Source organism: Pseudonaja textilis, chromosome 1 (genome assembly GCF_049901715.1).
Source record: "Pseudonaja textilis isolate UNSWEBS1 chromosome 1, rPseTex1.2, whole genome shotgun sequence".
NCBI lineage: Eukaryota > Metazoa > Chordata > Lepidosauria > Squamata > Elapidae > Pseudonaja > Pseudonaja textilis.
In genome coordinates this window covers 144,753,216-144,765,990 of record NC_141990.1, presented here as the reverse complement: position 1 = coordinate 144,765,990, position 12,775 = coordinate 144,753,216, and the positions used below count along the sequence as shown (strand labels likewise).

Genomic DNA, 12,775 nt, shown 5'->3' with positions numbered 1-12,775 from the left:
TCTTGCGTTAAAAAAACTAAAATATTAATAAGAGGTTTTAAAAGTGGCTGAAACAAAACAGAAAAGCATGTTCATGCATAAATTTTGAATTAGATGGGAAAATAGTTTGTGAGGTTAGGCAGAGATTATTCATAATTGCTCAGCTATAGTACTTCAAACGGTTATTGTGAAGATGAAGTGGGAAGAACTATGTGTGAAAATGAGATAATAACAAAAAGAGCAATATAATACGGGAAAAAAATGACTATACCTATGTATAAATACATTTTTGAAATAGTCTGAAGTTTTCTTGTTGAACATTTCAAATAAACAGAAGCCAAAAATAATGCTATAACCAAAAATATATTTTAAAATAACCCATAAAATAAGATTAAATAATTGGATGCAGAATAGGCAAATGTGTTGACATTATGCATGTGTAATCAACAGCTAAAAAAGCAGAAGGTATCAATATTCTTGAAACTGATACTTCCTCAAAGCTGGTGAAGACAATTTTCTCTGAGATTTTTGATACTAAATCCTGAATAAGGAAAACCAAATAATCTGAAGGTTCATCAGTTTCTGTACAGTCATTAAAATTCTGGGCCAAACAAAGCAACACTGGAATATAGTGGTCATTTGAGATTATCACTCTGTTCAAACAGCAGAATTATTTTTATTGGATGTTTTTAAATCATACACTATTACTACAGTACTTTTGGTTACCCTAATACCATTTGAGATTTTAAGCAGAAGTGCATAACTACAGACTGCAGTATGAACCACCATGTTTCCTATCTTTTTTAGTCACCTGCACAGCAAAGGCACACATATGCACCAGAAGTGGTATTCAGCAGGTTCAACTTTTGTTCTTGAAAAATATACTTTATCACACAGTTCTATATGTTGTTCAAGTCCATTGCACCTTTTCCTTAAGCTAGGGATGCATATAAATACAAGCTGAAGTAAATAATGAACAATTTGTCTAAAGGGCAGACTTCACACCAATAGGTCCTAAACTCTTGATGGGAGAATAGAAGAATAAGAGTAATAGATTTGGATCTTAGAGGTCTTCTAGTCCAACCCCCTGCTTAAGCAGGAGACCCCATACCATTTCAGACAAATGGCTGTCCAATCTCTTATTGAAAAATCCATGATGGAGCACCAACAACCTCTGAAGGTAAATTATTCCACTGGTTAATTGTTCTCACTGTTAAGAAATTTCTCCTTAATTCTAGGTTGCTTCTCTCCTTGATTAGTTTCCATCCATTGTTCCTTGTGTTTGACAGGTAGTCCTTGTCTTACAACCAGAATTGAGCCCAAACCTTCTGTTAAGTGAGACATTTGTTAAGTGAGGTTTACTCCATTTTACGATCTTTCTTGCCACAGTTGTTACGTGAATGATTAAGTTAGTAACACGGCTGGTCAGTGAATCGATTTTGCTTGTCCAAAGGTTGCGAAAGGGGACCACATGGGCCATAGGACACAGCAACGGATGTAAGTATGAACCAATTGCCACGTGTCTGAATTTTAATCACATGATCACGGAGATAAGAGCACCAACGTGCCTACCGTCCCTGTCCTATTGTTTCTTTTATATATTTTTAAAATTTTTCTTATATGTATCCATGTATTCATAACTATGTTTTTACTTATACCTATTATCTTGTAAGCAATTGACAAATAAAAATAAATAAAAAATAAATGAAGATCCTACAAAGGTTGTGTGAAAAATGATCATTAATCTCTTCAGTTGAACCTCACTAGACAACTGTTCTTTTTTTAGATTTTTTTTTATTTTTAAACACATACACATACAAAAACATAAAAACATAAAATCCTCTTCCATTTTATATACATACAGTGTGTCAGTTGGTTATGTAACTTTTGTGCTATACTTTTGTAGTCATTTACTCACAATTTATATCAATCTTCACATTGTCAAACTAATATATGTTTATATATTTATCAGTTATTAATCATCCATGACTAAACTATTCATTCATTCGTTTTATACGAGATGTTCCACATTTTATCTTAAAATTTGTTATACTTTCAACCAGTAGTTATATATATATATATCTGTATTATGTTTTATATCAATCTATTAGATTTCTATCACAAAATTATCTAGTCTATTATACAGTATTACCATGCCTTTTTATCCAACCATTGATAAAACAAATCCCGTATCATAGAAAATTGCTTGTCTTCTTGTTCTCTAATTTCAAATGTCAGTTTACTCATTTCAGCACAGTCCATAATTTTTTTTTTTGATAACTTCCTCCTGCATAGGTATTTTGTCATTTTTCCAGTTCTTCGCAAATACAATTCTAGCTGCTGTTAAGACATTTACAATCAAATATTTGCGTTCTTTATTGCATATGTCTGGGTGTGACTCCCAATAAAAAGATCTCTGGTTTAAAGTCTATATGCAGCATATAGGCTAGGCCAACTGTTGTTAATTCCAGGTCTACCTGTATTTGTCGTTTATGAAAGGCAAGGAGGTTCAGGGTATTGCGTATTTCAGGAGGAAAGTTTTCCCATATGGCATGGGGGAAGCTACAGATCTCTCTCTCTCTCTCTCTGTGTGTGTGTGTAGAACTTCATGACGTCATAAAGGTGAATCCATTTGCAGGTTGCTCAAATTATTCCACGGTGTCACAGCGGGGGAGGGGTGGGGGGGGCGACAAACGAGCGGCGCCGCCAGAGACAGAAGGCGGGAGGCGAGGCAAGAGGCGGAGCGGGAGCAAAAGGCGGATCTCCGCGCTCATCTCCTTGCCTCCTTCTCCCCCACCCACCCACCCCCATCCCAACGCCGCCCTCGCCAGAAATCAGAGCATCGCAGGCGGCTGCCGTCTTTCCTCCTCCTCCTCCTCCTCCTGCCTGAGCGCCGCCGAGATGGACGCCTCAACTGCGGGCAACAAGGAGCGGGAGGCCGCGCAGCTCCTGGCCGAGGCCGAGAAGCGGGTCAAATCCTCCCAGTCTTTCCTCCGGGGGTTCTTCGGGTGAGCCAGCGAGCGGGAAAAAGAGGGGCAGGGAGGGAGGGAGGGAGCAAAGCACCGCTCTCCTTGGCCTTAAAAAGATACCTTCCTCGGCGCTACCACCAGACAGCTCTGGGTCTTCAGATCCGGCCGCCCTCCGCCCCGGCATCCTTGTGCTGATCTCCCCACCATCACCACACACACACACATACACGTGTTAAATAGCCCGGGCGAAGGGAGAATTGCGGGGTGGCTTATAGGGAAAGAGAGGGCGACCCTGTTGGAATAGGGGCTCACCCTCTGGCTCGGAGCGGCGCCGTGGAAGGGGCGAACCCGAGTCAATTGAAGCCGAAGCTTTGCGAGTGGAAAAAGAAATCTGGAGTTAATTCTACATACCCTCAAGGGTTGTAAATAAAAGGGTTTCCGTCCCCACCCCCCAGCGGCCCTTAATCTGAAGTTGCCACCTGCAGAACGTCTGAAGGCAGGTTGCAGGAAGGCTGCGAAGTGACAGGGCACATTTGAGAGGTCTGCAAAATGAGGACAAGGACTCTGATGAAATTATAATGGCCCTCCCGGGATTTAATGCTGCATGCTGTCCTGTGGACTTGTGGTCATAGGTATGGAGAGTTAGTAGAAGTCAGCGGAGGTAGCCCTAGTACAGGTAGTCCTCAACTTACAAGGGTTCATTTAGTGGCTGTTCAAAGTTACAATGTGACAAATGTGACTTATGACCGTTTTTTCATCCTTAACAACCTATGCAGCAGCCCCCTGGTTGTGGGACCAAAATTCAGACGTTAGGCAATGAATTGGTTTGTCTTTGTGACCTTTGTTATGTCCCAGAGTTGTTTGATTCCTCTCCTGCCATCTTTTGACAAAGTCAGTGGAAAAGCCAGATTCACCTCACAACCAGGTTACGAACTTATCAACTGCAGTGATTCGCATAACAACTGTGGCAAGAAAAGTCATAAAATGGGGCAAAACTCACTTGACAAATGTCTCATTTAACAACTGAAATTTTGGGCTCAATTGTGTTTGTAAGTCAAGGGGAACCTGTATAGGTAAGGACAGTGAGAGGTGTAGACATGATAAAGCTGCCATCAAAAGCAGTGCTTAAGATGGCTCAAATAATCAAAATTGATTATTCATAATAATCAACCTCTCTAGAGTTTGTTTTTAATATACAGCCTTAAACATATACTAGGTATCCCAACTCAGTACCTTCAGGCATGTTGGATTAAAGCTCTCATCTCCAGCTAGATAAGAATTCACTATTATATATGTGTATATATATATATGTATGTATGTATGTCATAATATATCAATGACTAATTCAATAAGCATACAGTTTGGAGTTAAGGCCTTAATTATGTTGCCTGGCGTCTTTAAAAAGTTTTTTTTCCCTTCCATTCACTCATGTCTTATTTTGAGAGACTGCCTGAATAAGTCCCTGCTGTTTCCTTGGTATGGTGTTTCAGAAGTGGTTTGCCATTGTTTTATTCCTAGAGCTGAGAGAAAGTGACTGGCCCAAGGTCAGCCAGCTGGTTTCATGCCACATTTTCTTTTGAAGACGTTTCTGGAGAAGCTTCTTGGATGAGAAGTGAAACGTCTTCAAAGAAAAACCAGAAAGTCCAGTTGCATCTTGAAAAAAAAACAGCAGCTTTGGGACAACCTGGATGACTGAGAATCTCCATAGAGACTTGTGTTGCAAATGATCTAAATTTTTATTTTCTACAGATTTAAGTTCCATTAGTCTAATTGGATTTCTTGTATAACATAGTCTTTGGGCTCTTCTGTCTACCTTTTTTTTTCCTGTCAATTGAGACTAATGTTTCATGAAGGCAGCAAAATAGTCTATGAATCATGAAATCTTATGGACTATTATTAAATCTTCAGTGTACTGTTACAATGCTGTGCAGCTCAGCTATAGCAGACATAAGGGCCATCTTCTACAATTTGTCAGTAATTCCCTTTCATGGCACCCTGGGTATAAAAGAACGTCTGTTTAAGGTTCTTCATTGATCCAAAATTGAGAAAACGAATAGATCGGTGAGTATCAGGAGGATAGTATTTTGTGTGGTTCCTTAAAATAGCAACATTTAGTCAAACTTCATGTGGACTAGAAAGTTAAGCAGGATTAGATCTGCTTCGCACATGGGTGAGAAACCAGAAAATATGAGAAGTATAGGTTAGATTGTGAAATCAAAATTCCACCCTGGAAGAAGACAGGAGCATACCATTTCCATATTATTAATATTATTACTATTGTATGTTGCTGAAAAACTATATGGACATGCCCAGAATGCCACCAGGAGTTCATCTTGAAAGAGAATTTGCATGTTTACAAAGTGGTTTACTAATCAAGCTATTAGTCTGGGATTGGGAAAGCCGTATTTCATGACTCTGCTTAAACTTAAAGTTCATCAATTTACCTCAAAGATCTGAGTAAGATAAAATGAGGGGAAACATTCAACATCTCCACACACAACTGCACTGTCATTTAGTCCTTGAAATTGCCTAAATTAATGCAACAATATTAATATATAATACTTAATATTTATACAATTTGTTGGTTTCTAAAAGAACCCTTTATGATGATTTTATGACACTGTGTTTCAATAATTGCCACTTCAATCTCTTTTCTGCTAATGATATTATTTTGCTGTTTACTCTTAGCGTTGCTAGTTTATCTTTTTTTACCCAGCTTGTCTATTAGGACAGTTCTCATAAATAGCAACTGAGATAACCCACTGTATTCAGACTGTACAGTCCATGTCTTGATTGCTATTCCAAGTTGTAGTCTAAATTATGTGCATTAATTAGGGCTCTTCGTTTTCCTGGTACTGTAGGGAAAGCTTTTAGTCAAATTCCACTTAGGGTCTAAATTGGCATAATAATTTTACTTGTATATCATTTCAGTTGCTGCAGTAAGAATTAGGATGAGAAATTTCAATTCAAACTAAATGCTTTCTGCATCTGCTTTCTATTTTATACATAGAAAATTTGAGGATTTGTTTTCAGTTTATTGGTCGATTATCTGGTGTCTGATAACCTTTAATTCTGTCTTTTTTAAAGAGATTAGTGCTAGGTAAATAGTTAGTGCTAGATAAATAGCATAAATTATAGTTCAGGGCCCAATTATGTATCTGTATCTCAGTGTTTTCTTTCTTAAAAAAATATACAGATGGGGGGACTGCTGGATTGGGACAGCATCTCTGTGTTCTTCATACATAATGTTCCCATTTTCAGTGCAACTGTTCCTGCTTGTTATACCAAAGGGGAAAAAATAGGGAAAAATTATAGCACCAGTTGATTCTTATAAATGCAGAGAAAACAAATGTTGGTGTTTTGTGATTCTGGGGGTGGTGCCAGTGGTGGGATTCATTTTTTTTACTACCGGTTCTGTGGGTGTGGCTTGGTGGGCGTGGCAGGGGAAGGATACTGTAAAATCTCCAGTCAGAGGTGGGATTTGTCATTTCTTTGAACTACTCAAAATTTCCACTACCGGTTCTCCAGAACTGGTCAGAACCTGCTCAATACCACCTCTGGGTGGTGCCAGTAAGCAGCGTTGCTGTGGTTGAATAGCTGTAACTCTGAAGAAAATACTCTTCAGAGGTTGGTCTCTGTTATTCTCTTTCTATCTTTCACCCTTGAAATGAATTGGCAATAATAATTGGCACCAGATGCTGCTATCTATAAACTTCGACGTAGTCAATCCTTCTTGCATCTCCGAATTGTTTTGTTTGTTTTTATATTGCTCCAACACATGAATGTTTTATTTACTACAGTTAGTAGAATTGCTGTGCTGTAGTATTTGTGGAGAGGCACATTAGGGAGAGAGGGAGGACAGGTAAGGCTCTTCAGGAATTTAATCTTCTTTTTCCAAGTCTGGAACTTGCCGTTCGTTCTTCCCTCTCCTTAAGACTGCTGAACCCAGATCTTTCAATATCTCTTACCTGTTTTGTGTAAAGGTTACGGAGCTACTCACATCAGGAAGTAGGAAGCCACCCATCCCCATTTATTCCTTAACCTTTTCAGCCCAGTGCAAATGGGTTTGTGAGCTGATTCTAGCACTTGTGATTTTTGTCATTGTTAGTGTCAAGATAAGTCAGAAGGAGTTGCTTCAATAGGTAGGAAGACAATTCGGATTGGAGCTGTTAGTGCATACTAATACTTACATGCTTTACGTACTGCCTAATATATTTTATATAGGGTAGCTTTATAATGATGTTAGATTTACCCATACTTTATTCATTTAGATATGAATAAAACTATACCTGTTTACCTAAATATTTCTATTTTGGCCTGGTTTTCTGATAATATGCCTTGACTTCTCTTCCTTCTCCTCATTCTTCTTCTTCCCTGTAATATCGATTGGGGCAGTCTTTACTATCCTATAACTGCTTTTTATCTCTGCATCTTTTTATTACAATATGTTATTTCCATATATTCTATATTATTATTTTATGCTGCAAATGGCTGCAGTTAAAGTTTACATTCAAGTTATCACATGCCCACCCGCCTTAAGTCTTCTTCTGAACAGATTCATCTGGTCAGTGTCATGCATGAAATGAATTGGCATGGAAGTACTTTTGACCTTTGACAAGCAGCAAACAAAAAGAGAGAGAGAGAGAGAGAGAGAAAGAGAGAAGAAAAAGAAGCTTATTTTGGCCCTGGTTAGCACTGAATGTGGCACTAGTTTTAAATCAGGAATTACTGTGCTGCCTTTGATTTGCAATGCTTTTTTTTCCCCTTAGCATATCTGGGGATGGATGGCTTTCTCCTCTAATCTCCGGATTGAATATCAGCAAGTCATACTCTGCAGACAGAGAGTGAATTGACAGGCAGAAGGAATTTTGGATACTTAAAATAAGCCATAGGCAAATTGTTGCGGCCTTTTGGTTAGGAAATGTAACCCCAAAATGCAGTATTCTCTTTTTTTTAAAAAAAAATGCTCTGGTAGAGACTCTGGTAGTTTTAAGGCATATTTTACTAATAATATTATTAGTCCATAGTTTAAGAGAACATGCAGTTTTTAGGAATCTTCTTATGATTCTGGGAAAACAGTAAAGACTCAATAAACCATTACAAATTTCTAATAGAAGTTACGTCTGCATGCAAACTAGCAAGTGGAGCTGGATATTTTCCCTTACAATAACCATAAAACAGATTTAGTTCTGTCAGCCTTCACTTTTGAAATGTTTCCCTTTTGTTCGATATGCATTTATTTAAATTCAGAAAGTCTACTTTGTTTTCCCAGTGATAGCAGCCAACTGTGAATAGGCCTCAAGCTAAAAACCTAAGTGTGAAATTAAAAAGAGTTGACAGTGAAATAAGGTTCACTTGCACTTAAAAAGCCATAAAACTAGTTGTGTAAAAATGACCGGGAAGAGTAATTCATTTTATGTTTTTTTTTTTAACAAAATGAGAACAATACAAGATGTATGTGTATTGGTAGTCCTCGAATTATGACAGTTTGTTCAGCGACCTTTCAAAGTTATGGCAATACTGAAAGAAAGGAATTTACAACCCGTGCCCAAAGTTATGACTGTTGCAGTGCTCCCGGTCACATGATCAAAATTTAGCTTTTTGGCAGGCCATCTGCACTTAAAGTGCAGAGTGCTTCAAATCCCCCCGTCTGCTTATTCCCTCCCCCCATCTGTCTTTTTGGCTCCCCTACATCTAGTCTTGTGGGGCAGCAAGCAGCCCCAGAACCACGCACCTGTGGGACTGTTTGCCACACCCTGGGAAGCCTCAGCTCTTCCTCCTGTTCCTCCAGGTTATTCCTATTTCACATCATATACAGCCGGGGTCCCCAAGCTTGGCAACTTTAAGACTTGTGGACTTCAACTCCTAGAATTCTCCAGCCAGCCAGAATTCTGAGAGTTGAAGTCCACAAGTCTTAAAAGTTGCCGAGTTTGGAGACCTCTGATATACAGCCACATGAAGACGTTCATCTCTTTTTAGGCTTCCCTGTAAGTGCATCCCTGAAGATAGGTAAAATTATTGCTGAAAATCAATATCACGGTTTCCTACCATTCTGAGCCAGAATATTAACATATTTTTAACTAAAAAGTATATAGTTCATCATAGATAGCAGCTAACTTTCGTCGACTCTGGGTGGCTCATAGCATTAAAAATAAAACAAGAAATGGTCAGCCCTTTGAGGAAGTCCAGAACAAGAAGCACCAACCCTGAGTACAGATAGTCTTTGCTTAACGGTCGCTTAGCAACCATTTGAAGTTATGCCCCCAAAAACCCCCGCCTAAAAAAGGTACTTGAAGTTTTCCGATGGTGGCACATGCAAACACACCTCGTAGTCACATGACTGCATTTTGGGTGCCTTGGCAACCAACTCGCTCTTACGGCTGGTGGCCGCATTCCCTGGTCACATGACATTGGCTTGCTTTATGATTGTTGCAAAAAAACCCAGTGTTGTAAAATAAGATCGGTCAGGCGGGTGCTGTGACTTTACAATCGTCGTGAATTATGATGTAAATTATGGGCTCCGTTCTGGTTGTAAGTCAAGGATTACCTGTATTAGCACTAAATCTGTTGTAAGAAAATCATGTTTGAAAGCACCCCTTCCCTTCTTTGCTTTTACTTTTCTGAAAACTAGGTGCTTTCCTTACCTCCTCCTATGGGCTGAAATATCTTTTGCTTGATGGCTGCTTAGGCTGCAGCTTTTCCTCCTATCTCCCAAGGTCATTCCTGAATACCATTTCAGAAAAATACAATAAAAAGAGTGCATATAACAATAAAAAGGTGGGCGATTCAGTTAATACCACAAACATACATGCATAGGGGACTTCAACCACCATAGTCCAACAGCTGGAATAAGAACTGGATCTTAAGGGCCCTGTGGGAAACCATCAAGCAAGCTGCAACTTACCTACCACCATATCATATCCATGCGCATACTGTCACATCCCTGTCGGAATCTGATTCTGAGGGGGAGGCCGAGCAACTGATGGAGTGGGGTGTGTGGCTCCATTGGCTGTGGAAGAAACCAGGGAATGGCAAAGTCTGGCTGGGTAGAGCAGGGGAAAGATACAGCAAGGCAGAGGGAATTCAGAAGATCCAGGCCCACCTCCTCTTCATCCTAGGGCACGCAGGGAGGAACGGAGAAAAGAACAACGTGGGTTGTGTGGCTTACGGGGGAGGAAAGGGCCCTGATTCCCATCATTAGCTGCAGCTGGGAACACAATGTTTAAAAAGGCAAATCGTGAGTTATCTTTTATGGTCGAGGCTTATCTGGGTTCCTGGAGTCTTCCCAATTGTGTGTGTTTTGTTGGTCTTTGAAGTCTGCAATTCCTTATCCTGCCCTGTCCAGTTAATTGCTGCAGCATGGTTTGTGGATTTTTATTTTATTTTTATTTTTATTTATATATACTTTGTTTTCGGACTGAATTTCCTTCATTTAAAGACTGTTCTTAGGAGAGTTTTTTCTCCAGCCGAAGGTAACTGGACATTGGGGGCAAATTTGGAAGTATTAAAGGGACTTTTCCTACTTATGTGACTGTGTTGCCTTTGTCCCACGCTCAGGGTCATCACACATACTATAAGGTGGCCCACTGACTCTGTGTAATCATCATAATCCCATCTATTCCTTCTCATCTTCTGCAAAACTCTCTGATTCTTTCACCAAAATTTGTGACTGAGAAAATACTTGTATATCTGCTATAAATCCTTTTCCCTCATTGTATGCCTATGGAATAAAATTAGGACTATGTGCAATCATACTGTTTATTAGTACAGATAATCCTTGATTTGTTAAGTGGCCGTTCAAAGTTACAATGGCACTGAAAAAGTGACTTATAACCGTTTTCATACTTATGTCTGTTGCAGCATCCTCCATGGTCACATGATCAAAATTCAGTTACTTGGCAACCGCCATGTCTTTATGACAATAGCAGCATCCCGGGGTCATGTAATCCCCTTTTGTGACTTTCTGACAAGCGAAGTCAGTGGGGAAGCCTGATTCATTTTACAACTAGGTTACTAACTTAAGCACTGCAGTGATTCACTTAACCACTCTGGCAAGAAAGGTTGTAAAATGGAGCAAAACTCACTTAACCAACGTCTTGCTTAGCAACAGAAATTTTAGGCTGAATTGTGGTTGTAAGTTGAGGGCTGCCTTAGAATATAGTAGATGTTTATTTATTTTTTTTAATTTCCAAATTGGCAAGCTAACAGGAATATTGCCCGTGATTCCAAAGTTAGGATAAAATTCATTCTTTGTTTTTGTTAAATAATTCCTGTGATTTTTTTAAACATTTTATGATCAAATTATGAACAATCACATCTATGAATAGACTCAGCTTCCCACTAAGTATAAATGACCAATTTAACCTTATGGGCTTTCTTAGTATCTTTACGTTCACTTGGAAAGAGACTACTATAATATTAAAGCGCTATTTAATAGTGCTATATAATGATGACCCTCATTTTTCTCTTTCTGGGAACACTGCATCTTGCCCAGTACTTACATATTTATTTACATCCCATTTTTTTGCTCTAGAAGCTTAAGAAGGTTTTTGAGGGGTTCACACCTTTGTTTTATATTTACAACAGCAACAATATGAAGTAGGTTGGACAGAGTGACTGGCCCAATGTTGTCCAGAAGCTCTGTTGAGTAGGGATTTCAGCCTAACTCTCCCCCTCTTCCAGTTCAACTTCTTAGACCTAATATAGGTCTGGCTCTGAGTATTTTGTTAGTACTGAAATGGTAACAATAGAGCCTCCCTGATTCTTTTCTAGAGGGGCTGCACAATCCAGTTTTCTGCATGCTGCAGTGATTGGATCCATTCAAGCAACATGTATGTAATACATATATGTGTGTGAGACAGAGAAAGCGCCATTGTGTCAGGAGGAAATATTAGTAAAGATGTCAAAGATCTCTGTAGCTTTCTCGGCTACTCACTATGCACAATTCAGCTTCCAGTGCATTTACAAAACCAAGGATTCTTTGCTTGCAGCATGCAGTATTTATGGGGAACTGGTTTCTGCGTTGTTTATTTTCTCAACTTTTCTTTGTATTCTTTGAATATGTTTCATATTTGGCTGTTTCATAGTGCAACGGTACCCATCTCCTTCTAATTCTGTGTCTTTTATTTCTCCTAGAGGAAATACAAAGCTTGAAGAAGCATGTGAAATGTACACAAGAGCTGCAAATATGTTCAAGATAGCCAAGAACTGGAGTGGTATATATAGACATTTTTATTTTCTTTATAAATATAAAGGATAGCTTTGCCTGTAGATCACTACAACAGGGGTGGAGGGTACTGTAATCCTTCAGATATTGCTTGACTTCAGTTCCCAACACCCTTCAAGAATGGCCATGCTGATTGGAGCCACTGAGAATTGGGTTATAGGTCCCTTAGTCTTCCTGCAGAAAATTCAGATATTGTTGCAATAGCCAAGGGGATTAATCCAAAGTCATTATCTTGAAATAACATGCCTTAATTGCACATAGAAGTGATCACAAGCTGGGGATTTAGCTGCTTTATCTGATGTTTCAAGTGGTGACTCACTAGCACCGAACTTTAAAACCCATCCACCTCTGCATACAGTAAATTGCCTTTCTCTGTCCTTCATGGATAACCCAGTCCTTCCCCCACCCCCCAAATGAAATAGGGTGGTTCATGCTTCCTTGGAAATTATTATGCATGCTGTATTTTCAGCTCCGTGGTATACAAATTGAGGAGTGATATTTTCACCATTAGTTTGTTTTAAGTAAATGTATAGGAAAACTGGTTGCACAACTGTTAATTTCATTGAGCAGTTCTCTTTTGGTTGTTCTCTTTATGAACCAG

At 39.1% G+C, this 12,775-nt stretch overlaps 1 protein-coding gene across 1 annotated transcript in view; it reads left to right on the top strand.

Moving 5' to 3' along the window:
* The first annotated feature begins 2,772 nt into the window (after positions 1-2,772).
* The window catches only part of LOC113442653 (beta-soluble NSF attachment protein), a 34,877-nt gene continuing 24,874 nt past the window's right edge, over positions 2,773-12,775 (top strand). The window contains exons 1-2 of the mRNA XM_026710363.2: positions 2,773-2,987; positions 12,084-12,163. Of these exons, the coding sequence (XP_026566148.1) occupies positions 2,881-2,987; positions 12,084-12,163 (187 nt within the window). The 5' untranslated portion in view covers positions 2,773-2,880. The remainder of the gene's footprint in view (positions 2,988-12,083; positions 12,164-12,775) is intronic.